Raw genomic sequence first — 20,972 nt, 5'->3', positions numbered from 1 at the left:
AAATCGTCTACTGTGTCTGGCAACGCAGTTCCTCAGTGGCAGCGCCAGTGGTAAGCAGCGCATCGAAAACCCAAACAAACACTGATAGGCCTGTGGTTAAAGCTGTTCTTCGGGCACAAAGGAGCCGCTATTCCGTTGCAGTCTGCAGGATCTACTCACTTGTGATTAATTCTCTCCCTGTGGCCTTCTTTGTGCGGGATAACTCCTCGGTTTCATCATGAAAAACTGCAAGTTAGCTGGCTAGTGCTTAGCACGCTGATGAATGTGTGCCGCCGCTGCTAAGGTAGCCATTTTGAAACTGTGTTACAACGAAGCCTGATGTGTTTACCTCGACTGTTTTGTCAGTGACGGCAGCTCACTTGCACTCTTTGATTGAAAGTTAGCTTAAAAAGTGTGCATATGTGCAGTGGCAAGTTATCTGTCTGTGCCGAGACGCTTTGAATGTGTTGCAGTTTCCTCGGGCCACCTAGCGCCCAGCTATGAGCTAACAGTTGCTACGCTAACCTGAACCGTAAGTAACTCAGTGGAGTTAGTGGTCGGTGAAGTTTGAGGAAATTAAGATGCCAGCTTTGTTTGGCAACTACTACAAAAATAAGGTATCTGTTTAGTTTATGTAGTGTTTTTTAGTGCAGGATTTACAACATAAGTGCTGCAGAGTCTCGTGCAGCTACGGCTGAGCTGGTGTACTGATGCGTTCACGGACACATTAATATCAGATGGGAGTGAACAACACGGTGCGTAAAATGCGGTCCTGTGTGCGGACATTGTTTGGCGGCCGTGTAATAGTCTGAGCTCTACTCATTAATGTGGAGTTGTTACGTAACAGTTCAATGGGGATACGACGAGTCTGTGTCTGCACAAAAGATACGTTTCTGTTTGGGTCACAATATTGGACTAAAGACTCGATGTTTGAGCTTTTAATTTGAAGTTTGACCGAATGCAGTCCCAGACTTAATACCCAGCAAAGTGCTACGCGTTGGTGTTATAAGTAAATTTTTCTCTTCTTCCTTTTTCTTTACTTTTTTTTTTTTTTTTTAGATGTATCAAACCGTTTTATCAAAAACGAAACTAATATGAATAAGCTAAAATTCCTATCAGTGTGTAAATATTTTTTTATTTTGTATTTAATGAGACCTATTGCTGCTCCCCTTTGATCTTGTTTAATACATTTGAGGCTGACAGGTGAAGAGAATGACCCTGATTATCTCATTATGATGACTCATGTTAGTGAGTAGGATTTACATGCAACCAACACAATCATGGCTTTGAATTAGTATTTATTTATGTTTCCTAATGTAATACTCTAATGAATGAATAGCTGCAAAGTGCATCACCGTTCAATGGAGCAAGATATTGCTGACTTTAGTTTTAGGTTTTGTTTTTTTCTCACACCAGGTGTGATTCTATGGAAGCCCGTTTCCGCCAAAAACAAAAAATCATCACAGCAAGTCATAATTACGAGATAGAAAGTCATTACGAGATACAAACTGAGCTGACACGGACTTTACCGTTCATAATGACACTTTTAAATAAAATTCATTCAAAACATATGTTTGCTAGTTATTCAGTTAGAATTAAACACTTGATACATAGTGTAGAAAATAATGATTCTGTCACATTTTATGTTTCTTTGCGACTTTACATAAAAAATGATTTTCTCATAATTATAACTTTCTATCACAATAATGACTTTCTTGCTTGTAGTGAGGACTTTCTGTCATAATTTTGACTTTCATTCTCATATTTATGACTTTACTAACTCATAATTATGACTTGCCATAGTGATTATTTAAAATTTTACAGGCTTCTGTAGAATCACAATGGGTAAAAAGTAAGCTGGTATGAAAACTAATGCCTTTATGGAATTCTCCACTTGTTTCACGATATGATAAAATATAAGATGTTGTGTTCACCAGATCAATACGATGTTTGAAAAAGTTAAAAAGAAATTGCTATTTTATTTATCATCAATTTTATAAATACAAATTTTGACTTTAAAGTTTGAACTCTGTGAGCTTTTAAAGTCTCAAACTGAATATAAAAATCAAAATAAGCAAAGTAAATAAGACTCAAGGATACATCTCAAGGTCTTGTTGCGTGGGATATCCTTCCACTCTTAGTATTTAACATATTTCTTCTCTGCTTATTGAGGAAGTTACTCATGATTTCAGTGATTTTTATTTTTATTTTGAGGTAGTGGCCTTGTTTAACTCATTGTCCGGCGATTTCGCGAAGCAAAAACAGTTGAAATTATTTATGAAGATGATTTTGACAGTAGTGCTGCTTTGAAGTGAGGTAGTTCTGCTTTTCATCCTAACATCAAGGAGCCTGTTTAATAGTAAGACAGCAGCCTGATGAGAAGTGCTGAAGAAGATGGTGTTAATGGTATTTTTACACCCGTATAAATAAACTAATGCTACTAAAAAGCCTGTTCTCAGGATGAAATGGAGGCAACAAAACACTGAACCTTATTAATGTAATTGAAGAAAATTATGAGAGGAGATTTAGACAGGCTCCGATCTTTTTTATTTAAAATTTTAGTTTCTCCTTGAATTGTTTATCTATTGCAATAGCAGTTATTTTCAACTTTAATCAAAGCAACTCATGATTCATTATTGTTTCCTGATGTCATAGGGTTTAATCTTTATTGCTAAATATTACAGGTGTCCCGATACATTATTGATATCGGATAACGGTCCGATATCAGCCAAAAAAAACGAATATCGGATTTTATCGGACTGCATCTAAAATCACCGATATAAACTCTCCGATAAAATTTTCCACTCCAGCACTTCTATCCATAGGTGACTGTGATTAACACTCCAACAAAGTAACCTACTGTTGCTGACTAATGCTTTTTTAACGTTCTACACTACAAAATAAATAAGTAATAAAGGTATGTATGATTTGTGCTGATATTGTATCTGATCGATATTGGGATCGGCCGATACACAAAACTGCAATATCGGTATCTTATCTGAAGTGAAAAAGTTGTATCGGGACATCCCTACTAAGTATAAAGTACACATTCTATATAAAGTTCTTAAAAGTAGTAGTAGGAAGTTAGGAACCACTTCTAATACAAATATTTAGCCAAATCTATAGGTCTTGTTTCAATTAATGATCAGTTGAATAGACACTTTTGTGTTTTGCTGTTTCATTTTTATCTGAGACCTTTTTTCTTCTTCTTTATTCCAGGTCCCTTCTGTTTCTGAGTCAAAATCTACAAGAAACAACAAAACTGCACTAAATCATGGCTGAGGAGACGGTCAGACACATCTGAGAGAGATCATTGTCTTCTGGCAGAGTTTGGATTCGTACTGTTTTTCAATCCTAATTCTTCTTTACCCCAAGAGGAAATAACAAGCGGATCCACTTTTTGTTAGGATTTTCCTTTTTGACAATATAAGTCGTTGCGGTAGGACTTGGCTCTGAAGGTTTTTTGTTTTTTTTCTTCTTCTTTTCTCAAATTTTTTTCCTATCTAATGAAATCAGTGCTACATCCTGCATCTCTTCCAACCAGAAACGTGCTGATATGGGAATGGGCCTCCTCTAAATGTAACGGTAAATCATATAATGCTATAACCGGCGATGTAATGTATCATTCAACAGCAGCTTTATTTCACTAACCAAAACAAAATGGCAATGTAACCTCGGGCTTCTCCGCCGTTATGGTCATGTGACTTTGAATTGTAGAGCTTCATTTTTTTCCCACACACTGACAGTCTTTTTCACCAGTTTAATGAGGTGAGCGGTAGATTTTAGCGTCCTCCATTGCCAGTGAAAAGACTGTCTTAGAACCTTTTTTTTCCTGTATGCTTAACGCAGATACTAAGATGATTCGGTGAAAGGAGGGCCTACTAAGAAGCGTACTGGCACACAGTGTGGCGGGACAATATAGGTCTCTTCCCCCCATCTGGTGTCAGATTGGAACTTCTACTCAGTGCTGTCTTTTTTTTTTTTTAAGGCAAACAAGGCTCTCAGATTTTTTTTTTATCCCACACAATATTAAAGAAACAGTCTTCCTTGTTTTTTGCTGTTGTGACAAATCACATATCAGATCAATTCAGAAACTAATTTTGCCAATCGTCAGCAAGTTCAATCAAATCTCCAAAGCAAATTTCTGACAATAATTCCTCGAATCAGTTGAAGTAAATCAATCTGGAACAAGATTGAAGCAGGAGTAATTGGAGACAAGACTGTGTCACAGAAGCTGCCTGGATTGTGGTTGGACAAAAGGAAATCTGACCTTTTCTAGGCCTCGACCTGCTGCTCACTCACTGCCCACTGCTCTGCAATCCCACCACTTTCTGCTTTGGTGACTTCCCAATCATTCCCACAATTTTCCCAAAGGGATCGGCCTCTGGAGAAAGGGGCTGCGCTGTCCTGACGCAAGTGCGGAGGAGGTTGTCGGTGCACTAGCTCTGCGATCAGTGCCAAAGGGCTTGAGGAAGTGATCCCAGCCGGACTGATCGAGGAGGCAGAGGACTTCAGAGCAACAGACTCTGGGGTAATGTCACTGCTTCACCTAAACATGAAATAAAAATATGTGGTTGTAACCCAGGACAACATATACCAGAGGTGGGCAACTTCAATCACAGAAGGGAGCCACAAAAATGTTTGTTTGAACGAAGGGCGACTTTATCAACATTCATGTCAGCATTTAGAATGATGACAAATCTGAGCATTAACACAAGAAACAGAGTTTTTATAGTAATTTGTTGTTGTCTTGCTCGTTATGAGGAATTTTGTACAATTCTGTTGTCGTTTTGTGTTTTTTTCCTGTAAAATGTTTGTTTTTTTAGTTGTATTGTGTATTTGTGTTGTCATTTTGTGTTTTTTGAGTAATTTTCCTGTATTTCTATTGTTGTTTTGCTTGTTTATTAGCATTGTGGGTTTGCAAAGTAATTTTTTGTGTTTTTCTTGTAATTTTCTATATTTTTTGAGTCATTTTGTGTATTTTTGTTGTTTTGTTTTATCATATGTTGTTTTTTGTTGTTTTGTTTTATCATATGTTGTTTTTTGTTTGTTTTTTAGTATTTTCTATGTTTTTCTTGTCTTACTATATTTTTCTGTGATGTTGTAATTTTTGTATTTTTAGTATATTCTTGCTTTTGTCTTGTGTATTTTTTTGTCATTTTGAACGTTTCAGTTTGGGGGCCGCATAAAATTAGACGCGGCCCTCAGGCCACCAGTTGCCCATTTAATTAACATTTCAGACATGTGAAACAACTAAAACATTGACTTCCTTTTGTATTCTGTGCAATAGTTTTCTTAAAACCTAATATAGGCCTACGTGTTACTGGGATTAAAGCTGTTGCTTTTTCTTTCATCAGATCCTGGCCATGAGGTTTGATGCCTCGATCCACTGACCGGAAACACTGGACCTAAATGGCGCAGCATGACTTTGTCCCTGCCTGGCTTAACTTCTCCACACCCCAGCCTGCCAAGGTATGTATGTGTGTGTGTGTGTGTGTGTGTGTGAAGTGACCTGACCAGACCAGACCAGACTAGACCAAAGCAGCTTGTTCAATGTTTTCCTAAATGTTTGTGCACATGAGCGACCACTGGGTTGCTCGTGGGAAATATTAAGAAGTAATGATGGCCACTTAATGTATATTATGTGGCTGTTGGTTATTGTAATTAAGTCAGAGTTGATTTTGCCCTGTCATCTTGGAACTGTACATTGTATCTAACAAAGCTGAGAGAGTGAGATTAGAGGTATGAACTAAAAATCACCTCCGAATTTCCAAAATTTGGTTTGAGGGTTTTTTTAGGGATGTGCATGTTTATTGCCATGAATCTGACGATATGATTCTTGATTTGCATGTCATGATGATCCATCCCCATACTAAACAATTTTATATACATCACATTATCACTAATTACAAATATCACCTTTACAAGTACCAAATGGTATGAAATACAATTAATTACATTTTTTTTGTTTTAAACATCAAATGATTAACATCCAAATCACTAAGTCATTGTTCAGATTGTTGCTCATTTATTTCTTCTCAGCTGTGTTGTCTCTGCACATGTTGTGAGACAGACAGGGAAGAGGATTAGTTGTAAATTAAAGCTGTATTGATAAAAAACAATATTGTGTTATTTTATATCACATATGAGAAAATATCATACTTAAATTTAGATATTGCCCAGCCTTACTGTCTGAGAAAGTATAGTTTCTGTTCTTGGCTGAAACTGAAAATGAGAAAACCAAAGCCGAAACACCAAAATGAATTATTATTCAAATTATGAGTCCCATTGCATTTATGGCTCTGAATGTGTACTAACTGAAACATTGCAATTGTATGAATTAATATTAATGCTTTGAAGAATAAACATGAAAATATTTATTCAGCGCTGACGTTTAACTTGACCCCACTCATGCATCAAATAATATTGTACATGCCTATAACTGACTGGGCTGCTGAAAAAGAATCAAATTATTTAATGTTCGCTCATAAAAACAAAACTCAAAGTGCAGCATTGAAGTTCTTGATAGAAAAACAGCTTTTTATCTTTATTTATTATCCAAGCGTGTTCTTGGACACGCATACAGAACTCCGTGTGTTTTATTGCAGCGCAGATCATTTCTTGTGCGCGCTGGTTTAATTTGAATCCCATCCAAGTAATGATTTTTATAACGCGGACCAAGTACAGTCGTGATAAATTCCAGAGGATCTCTGAGAAACATGCGCTAACAGACTCTGAAACCAGATGCTATCGATGCGTGGCCGTGCGTCCCGCTGCCATGGACACGTAGCTATAGTGTCTAAGTGACACAGAAACATAAAACACTTGCATGCTCTGTCAACTTTTCTTAGAAGACACTTTAGTGCTCAGATGTATTGAAATAGAGCCGCTCTGCAAGTCCGGGGACAAGTTGGCCCATTTCCAGACAAGAGCGCGCGCTGACTGCAGAGTTTGCCTGCATCTTTGTGACATCCTGTTTCGGTTGAGTGTTTTTTTTTTTTTTTAGTGAAAAAAGAGTTTTAGCAAAAAAACAAAAATGCACTTTTGAGCCAAAAAATTTTGTTGGCCGGAATTTTGGTGCATTACTAGTATTAAATGCAGTTTTCAGTATTTGTTGGCGTTTTCAACTTGCGGTACACATTTCATTGGTTACTTTGCTGTTTGGGCTTTCTCACAGAAATTGGTGCTGAAATGACAATCCTGTATAATACGGATCTCGGGTGGCGTCTATCACCCAGTGAATCATAGAAAGGAGCAACATGCAGTCTCTCTGCTTAGTCAGCATATTCAGTTCATTTAATCATCATGTTTGTTTTCATGCTGTTCCCTGAATAATACTCTAATGGCAACCGTGTGAGATCATTCTTATTGTTGTTTTCACTATCAAGGCAGCATCCCAATTTACCTGAAATGACTATTTTTTAAATACGATTTGAGATAAAATTGTTCATGCTTCCCCTTCAAACTGTTAAGTAGTTATGTTTAAACTGGGGTGTGGGTTACATTACCACTGGGGTTAAACCAGACACGGCAGTTCTTGTGTATTATTAAAAATATTTGACATTAACAGGGTTGGGATCAGTTATAATTGCAATCAACATATTTGATCATTAATAACGATTATGTTGTAATAATTTAAATTGTATAAACTATGTTGCCATTGTAACTGTAATTGTAATGACTATGAAAATTCTATTAAAAAATGTCTATTACATTTTTTTTTAATAGGGACAGTATAATTTTATGGAGTAAAAGTACTGGGAATATAACTGATGTTTTGTACAAAGAGTTTATAGCTATTGCTAAATTTCAACATGTCCGTAGTTGGGTTTTTACAAAGATGCTAAAATGACACTATACAAAAACACATGCAATCATCACAACATTATTTAAATAAAAATTAGTAAAAATTGACTTTCAGGTGCAAAAATAACAATTGGAATTTATTTGTAATTGAGAAAAAATGCAGGTCACCGTAATTGAACATGGATAATTTAAGACATAAATGTAATTGACATTAATAAATAAAAATATGCTCTGTTAAATACTAATGCTCTCCTAAAATTACATATAGTTAAGTGCTTTGTGTGACACAAATATGGAGATAATGGATGAAGTTTGTGTACGGTTTGCTTTGATTTATGGTGATTGTGTTCCTACTCTAACCAACGTCTCCTTCCTCCAGTCCCCTGCTGCCCACCTTGACAAACAAGGTGAGCCCCAACACCACCGAGACACACGAAACGCCGTGAGCCGCCGCCGCCACAACTCCTCCGATGGCTTCTTCAACAACGGGTCCCTGCGTCCTCCTGCAGGTAACTGCACAGTTATTTAAAAAAAATTAAAAGTTTAAAAAAATCACAGCCTGGGAATTGTGCAACATACGAAGAGAAAAACAGCAGGGATAATACCTAAAGATCTAACACATGAAAACCGTTCATTCCTTTTGTGTGAATCAATGGTACCCAAACCTTTTTTGTCCTGAGTACCCATTTGAGTTTTTGTAAAATCATGTGTACCTCCTCTTCATATCATAAGTACCTTCTGCATTGTTTTATTTGTGTTTCAACGGACGAACATTATTCCCCAAGGCTTAATCCACATGCTCAAAATAATACATTTATTTAAAAAAAGAAAACTTTCATGTGATTACTTCAGTAGTAAGTAAGTACTGTCTCCTTTGTAAATATAGCTAACTGTCTCCTATTGTCAGAAGTATGATTAAATAAGCATAAGTTAACTGTGTTTCAATAAATACAATAAAAGACAGTATTTTATTGAGCAATAGTACTGTAATTTTGTGGAAAATTTAACCAAAAAATAGCCTAAATAGGAACGTTTCCCTATTTATAAGCTATTTGATAAATGTTTTTGAGTACCCCCCAGAAATGTGCTCCTGTACCCCTAGGGGTACGCCTACCCCTGGTTGGGAATCACTGGTCTTAAATGAAGGTGAAAGGGCAAAAGTGATGACATACTTGGCTTTGTTAACCAGGCATCCATAATTTAATGAGATTGAAAACAATCAGATGTCTAACACTTAAAATTTTTATTGTATCCCTTCACGTACTGTGCTCAACTTAAAATAATCGTTGGTGTAAAGTGAGATAAGTGTGACCGGATGCCAGTTTAATATAAATGCCAGTTGATTTCCTTTGTGAAGTTTGTGCTGATGATTTTAACATTTGTTGTGGATTGTTAGAAGTCTTTGCAGTCTCTTCAGCACCAATGGAAACTAAAACCAAACAGTTACAAGTTAAGTTGCAAGTTTTTAGTTGTTGTTTAGTTTTTCTAATGATTTATTTCTACACTCCAGCTTTTGAGACTTTGGATCCCAAAATCCTTGCAAAGAAGGTTATCAAAGCTGGACTTTCTCTTGGAGGTAAACTCTAACTGGGCTTGCTTAATGTAGCTCCTGTTATTACTGGGTTGATGTTGTAAAAACTCCAGCTTTAAATTTAGTTTTAAAGTCCAGCCTTGTTTGAGCCCGATATGCACAATGACCCGAAATGTAACGAGACCCAAATTGTTGTAAAAAAAAATGTTTTTAATAAAACCCAAAATGTGAAAGTTGGTCAATAATGTAACAAAAGTGCTGAGCTCGAAATGTAATGAATTTTTTATGCATTAAAATTATATTACACTATTAAGGGAAACGTGTTTTCCCTGCCCCATAATGTAAAACGTTTTAACTTTTTAACCTTACCAATCATACAGTTGTAACATTCTTGGTTTTGTTGCATTTAAAAAAATATAAAAAATAAAAAATTATTACAATTCAGGTCTTGTCACATTTCACGTTGTCATCACATCTTGGGCTCTAACAAGCCTTTGTCTGTGTTTTCTTGTGATTGAAATCACTAATGATGAAACAGCTCTGTCCCCATGAATTTGGCCAAATTAAAAACAAGGTTTTTCTTTATCCAAAAACAACTGTTTTTTTGTTGATGACATTGTTTTATTACTGCAGCAGCTTACCAGATATTTAGCACTAACATTGGTGTATTGTAATGTGGTTGTAACAGTGAAATAGTGAAGCTCTTTAGCAGCAACAATTCTTTCCTCGATTTAAATGAACTCTGTCCCAACCAGCATATCCTCCCTGAACTGGAACACCAGCGTTATCATTAATTGTACATGAGTCATCAGATGATGTCACTGACAAAGCCTGATTACATGTAAATGCCATTGCTGCAGCTTATGATGCTGCTGTGACACTGTAGTCCCTCTCTGTGGTATTAATTTAGTTGCAACATCATGACATTTCCACGTTGTCACCGGTTCTCCCTGTAGGTGACGGATGGCAGCAGCCCTCTCTGTTACTGAGGCACGACTCTGTGGACTCTGGAGTTTCCAAAGGTGGGCATGGCGGGCTGGCAGGTGGCTCATGCTGGAAGGAAACGCCCAGCTGGCACGGGGCTCCGCGTGGCGCCCAAGATGGCCACCACCACCACCACCAGGGACGTCACCCCAAACGGGGAGGGGGCGAGAGGGACAGGCAGGGTGGGCACCGGCAGCGCAATGGGAACTTCCATCCCCGTAAGGGCCCCTCGTACCAGGACAAGTTTCCCAACGAGGAACGCAAGGACAGCAAGGAAGACAAGCTGAAGTTTGTGGAGGAGGATTTTGTAAGTTTGTGCTCCTGACCTTGTCGTTGTTCTTCTATGATAAAAAAAAAACCTGCTACTAAAGATAAAGCTGCTCCAGTGAGTGTCAGTTAATAAAAAAAAATTTCAACCCCAACATTTAAAGTTTTATAAACAGAATTTGAGTTACCTATAGTGAAAATGTATATAACAAAAAGTTTTTTTAATGCATTACCAATAAACAAAATATGTGCACCTTTTAATTAAAAAATGTAAAAAAAAAAAAAAAGAAAACATTGAAAGGACTTTTTAGAACAATTTTATACCGTTGGGCATTAAACTATGGAGTCGCCATTTTGCACAGGTAATGACGCACGTTCATTGATTCCTGTTAGCTGTTGCTAGGCAACAGTGTTTTGTTGCCCTACAATTTTTGAAAAATGGTTGTGTAAAGCTAATGGTTGCAGTAACAACAAGAGAAAACCCCCACAGAAACATTTAGTTAGCGTCTCTAAGCCAAATAACCACGCACAGTCAGAGTTAACCAGATGTTTGATAATATCGGTACGGGATACACACAATGTTTCCTTTTGGACAAAACTCGGTGATATGCGAGGACCGCTTCAAGGCAAGCTGCTATACAAGGCAGGCTAAGCTAATGGGCACCAAGACAAAGTTATATCTGAAATCTGACGCGGTTGTGACAGCATTTTGTCACAGAAAGTCTCAATGCAGTGTGTAAACGTACTTGTTCAGAGCACTACTAGGTTTCTGCTTACATGGCGGGTGTCATGGCACTAACTGCAGCCCCACCAGATTGTTCCTTTCTTACTTCTTTGTGACTAAATGTTGAGCTGTTAACTTTTATTTACGTCAGCTGCTGATCCTCGGCGCATCAACCCGTCAATGAACAGATATTCTTTCACGCAGCTTTCATCATAGTTGCTAACCATATTTGTGGATTTCCAACACCTAATTACACAACATCGTTTCTGCTGGTTACAACAGCTCTGTCCGTTAGGCAAATTATGTATGCTGAGTCAGCACAGGGAAGAAGCAGGTAGTGAGAATGGTGATATTTAATCCTCTCCTAATATACGACCTGAGGATACACACTGTTGCTTCATGCCGAGAGCCAATAGAAAAACTACACTTCCCATAATGTAAACAGACATTTTACAATGTGTACAAAAATGTAGTTCACTATAATAAACAAAGGCCTTGCCCTAAATATGGGCATGTCCGTTAAGGATGTAAGAAAAATATTTTTTTCACCGCGCAATGATCATATTGAAACAAAAAATGTCCAAATCAATTTTTTTGATAATGTTTTTTAACGAAAAAAACCCTTTATTGCACTAACACATGCATAGTACGTAAACGCGTGCTCACTGTGTGTAGGTGAACCTTGTTAAACTACTGGACTTCTCAATGTATTTTAGCTTGGAAATTGATTGCACTTTATTTTCATAAAACACACTGGGAACTTTGATAGATGTATGTGTTGTTGTTTTTGTAATTTAAGAATTTAGTAGCTAATTATAATCTGTTGTAACTTTTTTTGAAAAATGTAAATTTGACAGTTTGATATCAATACCACTTGTTTTTTATATTGGTACTTGAACTACAGTTAGTTACCATTTACTTGTTCTCACAAGTTTGTATTCTGTTTGTATATCCTATTATTTAGTGTCAGAATATATTGCATCATGACATGCATATCGTATTGTCCGATTCATGGCAATGCATGCTGAAACATGCTGCAGAAAGGCACTTTAGGACTGAGCTGGTTTTAGGATGTTTGCAGGACACGTGCAAGCCCGCTGGTCCCACATCCACAGGCAGAAACAGATTATCAGCAGATCTGTCTTTCCTGCAGTGGTTTCAACTTAATGCATTTGTTGAGCCATAATTGTCCAATACAGAAAACAAACTAATGGAATGTCAGACATTCTGCAAGATATTTGTGTTGAATAGCTCTCATTTCTCAAACTTGAAAGGTTTATTTCAGTGCTTTTCAACCTTGGGGATGTGACCCCATGTGGGGTCGCCAGGAATTAAAATGGGGTCACCTAAAATGTCTAGTAATTGATTTAAAAAAATTAAAAAAAAAGATTACTCTTAACAGTATTTTTTATTTCTTTTTATTATTATTATTATTATTATTATTATTATTAATACAGTTTTGTTTTTACTACACACAAGTATTCTAAACTTAGACTTTCTCAAATATAAATGTAGCTCAAATAAAATGCAGTATAGAAATATCTGAACCAACTACTCTGTAACGCAGCATAACAAACATGATTGAAAACTAATTCTAGAGAAAAATTGTCTCGGGGGTCGCTAGGAATTTGTGATAATAAAAATGGGATCGCGACAAGAAAAAGGTTGGGAATCACTGGTTTATTATTAGAGCAACCTTTACACAGTTGTATGAATATTATTTTAAAACCCAACATACAATGCTGTGTGTTGTCTTTAGCCTTCCCTCAATCCTGAAACAACTGGAAAGCCTGGAAATCTGGTGCGAGCAGTGGCTCCCAATGCTGGAGTTTGGGGTAAGACGAGTCCTCGGTGCAGACTGTAGTTCATTCTTTTAGTGTGAAAAAAAAAAAAAATCATTTTTTTGCTGCTCCTGCTTTCCTCTAATGTCATGTTTGATGTCCAGAAAATCCCCCCAGTGGCAAACAGATGGTCTCCAAGATGCTGGTTATCAAGAAAGTGTCCAAGGAGGACCCCAGCGCGGCTTTCTCTGCAGGGTTTGCTACTGCTGGCACCTTGCCAACCAACGGCAGCAAGACCCCCATCACAGGCTCCAGTGTGTATAAGAACCTGGTCCCAAAACCTGCTGTGGCCCCCACCAAAGTACGGCACACTATTCCAGAGAAAAACCTTTTATTCGGCAAAAAAAATGCAGGAGTTTGTTTTATAGCAGCGTTTCTCAACTAGTCTCCCCCTGAGACCCACATTTTGCCATAGTCATTAAATCGCGACCCACTTTTTTTTTTTTTTTTCTTAAATTTCAACCAACCAAATGCAGTTTTTCAAACATAGCTGTTGAAAACACACACATATATATATTATTTTTATTTATTTTTTTATTTTTTCTAAACGTAAATCTATATATTTTCCTGTGCAACATACAAATCACAGCGTGCCTGTCAAAAAAGTTTCCTTAAAAATAAGACAAATCCAATATGAGAGATATTCAGTATTTATGTATTTTTTGACCAGCTGTCCGCGACCCACCCAGTAAGGGTCCGCGACCCACTTTTGGGTCCCGACCCACCAGTTGAGAATTGCTTTTAGAGCACCCAGTGCAGCGCATACATGCAAATCAGTCGCTTTTTGGTGAAATTCATCATTTTGAACTCAAAATAAGCCATTTACGTGACTCTTATAGATCAAATGGCCCTCATTTAAGTTGATCAAAACTTAATCAATAAACCTGCTCAGATTCAGTAAACTATTGATCCCTGAGGGGGAAATTGGGTGTCATTAATGCTGTTCTCATGTCTTTATATGACATATTCTAAATAATTTAAAAGCAGCTTTTAGAATAATCCATGTCAGTAGAGTTTTGTTTCCTCAAAGGAGTTGAAAATCAATATTTTCTGGGGGGAAAACATTTTAGATATTTCTACTGAAAATCCCCCCAGAACGGAAAAAAAATAATAATAATATTGTGGAAAACAGAATTTGTAAAAAAAATAAATAAATAGTAATGGGTAAGTCCTGTTAGAGTTTGCCAGTTATTTTACCCTACAATGAAATGCTAAAGACAGCCATCCACCATTGTAGCTCAGAACAAAGCAAAAGCAGTGGAGAAAGAAAGGATGGCTGGTAAAAGGCTCATGGATCAACAAAGAAAGCTTGAGAGGCTTGACCAGACTTAAAGAGGAAAGAGGCGAGGCACATGATGGAAACTGTTAAAAGCACTATAAAACCAGTAGCTCAGCAGCAGTGGTGTTGAAGTGAAAATTCTTCATATATTCATATATATTTTTCACAAACCAGAACTTGAGTGGTGTGAAGAAATGTTTTTCTGCTTGAAGAAAATAGTGTTTTTTGCCTTCGTTTACTCTTCAGTGTGTTCAAAATTGAGTCATTTATGTGTTAGAAAATCTAAATATTTCTCTGGGGGATTATCCCTCCAGACCCTCCTTTTTCATGCCTTTGGTGTTTGCGTGTCTGCAGTGGAAACCGAGTGGTCGAGAGATCGCCAAGTCTGGTCTTCACATGCCAGGCCGAGATTCAGTCTTCACCAGCGCCGTCTCTGCAGCCAAACCCAGCACCCCCGTCAGTGCGCCGCTGCACAACACCTCGAAAGAGGTGAGGAGCAGCACATGACACCAGGGTTGGGGTCACTTATAATCCGTGATTAATTATCAATTAGAATTATGATTGAAATTGGAAAAAATGGTTACTGTTGTGATTGAGTTCAGATAGTTGACTTTGTAAATGTAATTGTCATCGAAGTTCTATAAAAAATTAATTTACAACTTAATTAAACGCAAAACGGTGGAACCATGTTACAGTTCTATGGTTTACACATACGTAGTTAACAATTAGTAAAATATGTTTCATATCAACTTTTCTCACTACCTGTCGGTTCTCTTGAGCATCATTGTATTATTTAAAAAAAATTTAAATCGAGGGGTATACTGACCGAAAAAAGGCTCAGACCCCCAATACCAAAAAATATTAAAACCAATCTAACAAAGTAACCTAGAGATAAAAAAATAATTAGATGTTTGTATTTTATTTAAAACATGGGTCAAAACTGATTCGTTACAGGAAAGTTACATTTATTAAGTTATTTATTTCAGGCTCAGTAATTGTGATTAATTGAATTTTAACTTTAGTAATTGAGAATGTAATTGGAATTGACTTTCTGGGGAGAAATAATAATTGTGATTTTAAATGCAATTGGGGGAAAGGCCTGTCACCATATTTGTAATTGAGTTGTAATTGAAAATGGATAATTAAAAAATGTTATAGACCCCAACCCTGCATGACAAGCACATGCACGTGTTTGGGTTTAAATTAGTGGCTCCAAAGATTTCTGCTCTGCTGTCTTTGTTGAGGAGAAACGAGATGTTTATTGTTGTGTTCTTCCTGCAGCATCCCTCCAGCACAACCCCTCCCATAGACATCGCTCCATCAAGGCTGAAGCTGATGCGTCGTGGTCCGGATCGCAAAAGCGAGTTCCTGCGAACCCTGAAGGACGAGGGCACAGGCGAGCTGACGACGAGCAGCAGCCCAGGAACATCTGGAGAGGTAGCGCTCTGATTTGTTGCACAGGTTTTCACTCAGTGTAAAAACAAAGGCACAGATTAATGTAAGAAATGAAAAGTGGAATGGACACTCAAACAAAGCAACTCTTTTTTTTTTAATGTGCTTTAGGAAGAAAGGCTAAGACTTGAATGCGTTAATTGGGATTAATTAATTAGAGAAAAAAAACACACTTAAAAAAATTGATCTCTTTGTTTTGTACTCCAAACAGCGCGGAACCTTTCTCATTGCACGAGTTCCCACTATATCAATAATACTGATGCGCCTGAGGAGTTGTCGTGCTTCAGCATGGGTGTTAATTTTAGTTTAAAAAAAAAAAACAATGGATGGAAAACAAAAGCCCTGTTGTGTGGCTCATTTGTTGCTACTCCAGCCTTCCAGCGGAGCTTTTTCACCTCGATGCTAAACATGTAGCAGCTAGCACGGATAACAGTGCTTCAGACGTTACACTAGACCAGAGTTTCTCAAATGGGGGTACGTGTACCCATAGGGGTATACAGTGGCACAACAGGGGGTACTTTAGAGACAGGGAAAGAGAGGGAGGGAGGGGAAAATTAACAAACGAAAGCATTGAAAATATGGGATTTCATGTTTATTTTTAGTTAGAAATGATAATCATACTAGATTACCAGCAACTCACAAAACAAAAATGTACAGAATAAGAGAAAAATATACTGAATCATAAAAAGAACAGATGACAAAATACACGAAATGACAACAAGAACACACACACTAAGAGTGAAAAACTTACTATCATCAGCAACAAACTAAATGAGAGAAAGATACACAAGATCATTACAAAATACACAAAAATAACAGAGAAACATACAAAACAACATAAAAAACTACGACACCCTGAAGGTGACATGGATAAAAAAAAAAAGTTACAGAGATGGAGCGGATCAGAGTTCATCACAATGACATAATCCACAGTGCTGGATGTTTATATTTTAACTTGATTTTTAAGTAAAAATCAAAAAACAAATGAAGATATTACGGATTTGCTTGCTAGTCGGCACATCTTTAACGTTAGTGATGGACAGGTAAAGAAGATACTTTAGTTTTAGTATACTACGGGTAACTTGACGGATACTGGTGGATAATAATACATTGGATTTTATTTATTATATAGTGAATAAGTCGTAGTGTGAGATAATTTATTTTTTTTTGTTAATCCATGTCACCTCCAGGGCTCTGTAGAAAACACACACACTGGGAGAGAATAATTTAAAAGATATCAACAACACACAAAATGATGACAAAAACACAAAAAATAAGAAATATACTGAATAATAAAAAGAACAGACAAAAAACAACAAAAACACACAAAATGATGATAGAAATTATCTTGATGAGAACATCAACTGATACAGGTCAGTCTTGGTTCCACATCAGAATGGAAATGACCAAAAATTATAAAAACTACAGAAATAAATCTATAATCAGGAGGCACTAAATACAGTTTAATTCCACTCATTTACACAATGTCTATCACTCATTCATTTCTTTTTTATGCTCTAAGTTGTTTTTTTCTCAGAATACTGTGTAAAATGTTATAGGCGGACAAAGGGGGTACATGGTTTCAGAAATAACTGGGGGTACATGAGTCAAAAAGGTTTGAGAACCACTGCACTAGACCAGGTAGGCAGCATGGCCAGGGATCACAGGGTTCAGAGCCAAAATGAAGAAGTCCATGAGTAATAAATGACCAAAGTCAGTGGATAAATGAATGTAGTGGACAGTCCACCACTCTCGTTAGTAGAGGATGTGGGCGGGGCTTGAAGCAGTGCTACAGATGGCATTGATCTGACCCAACTTATCAACTGCTGTAAAAAGACAATTTCAAACTAAATGAATCAGCTTCATCAGTTGCTCTGTTTATTTCATGTCACAGATATTGTAACTATTTTTGCGTTGTTCAGTTTTCACTTCTGCACTAAGTTCTGTTTTTAATTTTGATACACAAAAACACATTTGTTTTCTAAAGTTTACAAAAAATCCTGAAAAGCATGAATATAGCGTACTTAGATTCAAGTTTGTGTTCTGTGAACAACGCAATCATAATATTTATTCATAATGCACATTGTTAGCATTCAGTGATGGAAATAATAAACACTTTTTTGTTGTCTAAGTTAAATGTATTGTTTTCATTGATTTAATCATAAACCAAAATCCATTTAAATTGGAAAAACATTGTTTCTCGTGTCAAATATCTCTGTCTCTAATTAGATTAAGTCTTTTTAATCAAATCCCACCTCTATTAAGAAGTTAAAAAAAATCCGTATTTTTAAATTAGATTTAAGTTTTTTCTGTTTTCTTGTGGTTTTTGAGCTTTCTTTTCCATCACTGCTCAGCTGATTGTGTGTCTTATCCTCAGGGTGAAAGCAACACCCCAGAGCCCAAAGCCTACAATGAGGAAGTATGCCACGAAAACGGTCTGTCCTACTCCCTCAGTGACTCTGACACTGAACACCTGTCGAGTTCCCTGGAGGCGGAGCATAGGTAAGACGTTACTCACCCTCACACAGTTCACTAGGCGCGGACTAGGGCCGTGTTCAAAATCACACACTGACGTACTGCTCATACTAAGTCTGACGTCAAAATTAGTATGTAGTGCATTCACTACAGATAGTATGGAAAGTATGCGAGAAATACCTGGATATATACAATATCGGGACATTTTTTTAAGTATGCACGGTGGGCACACTACTCATACTCACCCGCCCCATGATGCATTGTGAGCGGAACATAAAATGGTCCTGGGACCGGCTTCAAGCTGAAAATCAAACATTCCCTTTTCAAAATAAAATCATCTCTTCTTGTCTTCCATTATTTTTTAATGCTTTTGTAAATAGGGCTCTTGTTTTGAAGTTAGCCAGAAGTTTTGTCAGTAGCACAATGGTGGATCTTCCGAAATGTCGGAATGAAATGTTTCTGCAAGTTTTATGGATCAAATGACCAATGACCATACTCTACTTTCATGTTCTCACTTAAAGCTGCAGTATGCAAATTTTTGTTTTTTTGGCCTCATTTGGTCAAAAATCCATCATCATCTTTGAGAATATTGTTATCCAAAGTGTTCTAAGTGGACAGTGAATCTCTTCTCCTGGCTTTGTATAAGAGGTTTATAAATCTGGGAGCGTGACGCTGGATGTCAGCCTATCAGAGATCTTTCTACAAACACGTGTGCTTCATGGGCTGTTTTTGGCGTTACTATTGGCTGCTGGACTGAAGTCACGTACTGAAGTCGTTCACGTACCAAGTGCAATGGCAGACATTCAAGCAGAATTCCCCATCGCAGCATTAGGCACAACAGTTACACGGCAAATCAAGCGGAAAAAGGCAGACTGAGGTGGAGAAGCAACAGAATAAAGTCACGGACCGCTTTCTGTCATCGCGGAGCCCCGTGACACTGGTGTCAGTGAGAGCAGGATTCTACATACTGCAGCTTTAAAATGCTTTCAGAACTTTCAAAAGTGGCAAATCAACAGAGATATTTTGCCTCTGTGTGCTTCAGGTTTTTGTTCTAAGTTCAAAATGCATCATGGGAAACTTGAAGATTTACTTCAGTGGGAACGGTCATCATACTGATTTTAATTTTTCCTTTTTCCACATGTAAATTGAGAGATTTAAGTGTTTGTGGATCAAATCAATGATATATTCTGCTGTTGTAATTAATTTAAAAACAAATTAACTTATCTGATCAGTTATCATTTTACATGTTCGAAATAGACATCAATCAATCCTAACCATATTAATAGTATATAGTAGACAGTATGTACTCATTCAGATTGTAGTGCATAGTTCGAGCACAGACTAACTGCTGCTTTGTCAGGTTACTGAAGGCCATGGGCTGGCAGGAGTATCCAGAGAACGATGACAACTTCCTGCCTCTGACAGAAGACGAGCTTAGGGAGTTCCAGACTAAAACTGAACAGGTGAGACCTCAGAGGAAAGCTCAGGAAATAGATGAACTCATTTCCCTAAACTGGCTGCAGTCTGACAGAAAACATGAACATCTGTATTCCCCGTCCCAGCTTAAGAGAAACGGTGTGCAGGGGAATGGCGTCCTTCCAAAGACGAGGGGCGTGACCCTCCACTTCACCCCCTGGAGGAGTGTGGCGGAGGCACACGTGGAGGAGGGCTCCGAGTCCGAAACCAGTAGCAGCAGCCAGACCTCTGACGATGACGATGACTGCATCAAATCCTAACGTGGCTTTACGGAACATCAACAACAACAAAAGAGAAAACCAACAACACAACAGCCAATACCATATCCAAAACAAGCAGCAGCCCTTCCTCCACTCTACTCTTTGTTTTTAGAGCACCGTTTTAAGGTTCTTTTTGTTCTTTTTGATTCATTTTTTTGTTGTCATTCTTGCACAAGGGAAAAACCAATCATATCCCAGTGAAGGGGGAGGTTCCTGTTCTGCCAGACGTCGTTTTCCCTGCGATTCCTCCTTCACTGCAGCTCTCGCCTCCTCAGACCCTCACCCCCTTCCTTTCTCTTCCTCGCTTTGTGGAACTGAAGTGTTCATCAAGAAAAGAAGGGCAATGAATGCACACTTGATTCTGCTTTAAACAGACTAACTCATTTCATTGATGATGCTGATGACACATTATTAATGATATTAATAAAAATTGGTTCCTGACAAGCTGATATGTTTCAATATGAATGTGGCTCCTGTGGTTCTTTCTGTAAAATTAAAGAATTGTTACGGCAGAATTTACGGTTTACCTCATTTGAGACATGATTCATTGCTCTGGTTGAATGATAGAATCCAGGAGAAGCATTGATGATTTAAATAAAAATGATTTTATTCTAAACTAAATAAAAGAATACAAAGTGGAACAAAGTGAAACAAAATTAGCGTCCGTCCAGGCGGACGTCCAAAGGAAGTGCCGCGCCCCGCCCCAACAGTTTCAAAGCTTAAGCTTTTTATACAGATAAGAAAAGGTCCCAACAGTGAGAGACAAAAGGGAGGGAGTCAGATGCCCATAGTGGCAATGTTGGAGGATGATGAAGATGTTATGAGAAGGTTTGGCTCCAGTCTTTATCTGTCTTGATAAGTGTGTACGTCAGTGTATGTCCTTGGCAGAGACTGTGCT

The 20,972-nt window shown here is 37.5% G+C and overlaps 1 protein-coding gene across 2 annotated transcripts; it reads left to right on the top strand.

Moving 5' to 3' along the window:
* Positions 1-29: 29 nt before the first annotated feature.
* On the top strand, positions 30-20,539 carry gpbp1l1 (GC-rich promoter binding protein 1-like 1). Of its 2 annotated transcripts, XM_028473251.1 has the most exons (13): positions 30-283; positions 3,199-4,510; positions 5,337-5,451; positions 8,165-8,294; positions 9,296-9,361; positions 10,273-10,607; positions 13,051-13,126; positions 13,237-13,433; positions 14,766-14,900; positions 15,693-15,848; positions 18,241-18,365; positions 19,699-19,801; positions 19,901-20,539. In XM_028473251.1, the coding sequence occupies exons 3-13, from the start codon at positions 5,392-5,394 to the stop codon at positions 20,072-20,074; spliced, it is 1,557 nt and encodes a 518-aa protein (XP_028329052.1). In that variant the 5' UTR covers positions 30-283; positions 3,199-4,510; positions 5,337-5,391; the 3' UTR covers positions 20,075-20,539. The 2 variants fall into 2 exon arrangements, with proteins under 2 accessions (XP_028329052.1, XP_028329053.1); XM_028473252.1 differs by lacking the exon at positions 9,296-9,361 and having other exon boundaries at positions 31-283.
* Positions 20,540-20,972: the final 433 nt, after the last annotated feature.

This window comes from Gouania willdenowi, chromosome 17 (genome assembly GCF_900634775.1).
Source record: "Gouania willdenowi chromosome 17, fGouWil2.1, whole genome shotgun sequence".
NCBI lineage: Eukaryota > Metazoa > Chordata > Actinopteri > Blenniiformes > Gobiesocidae > Gouania > Gouania willdenowi.
The sequence above is the reverse complement of the archived record's forward strand: the minus strand, read 5'-3'. Positions and strand labels throughout refer to the sequence as shown.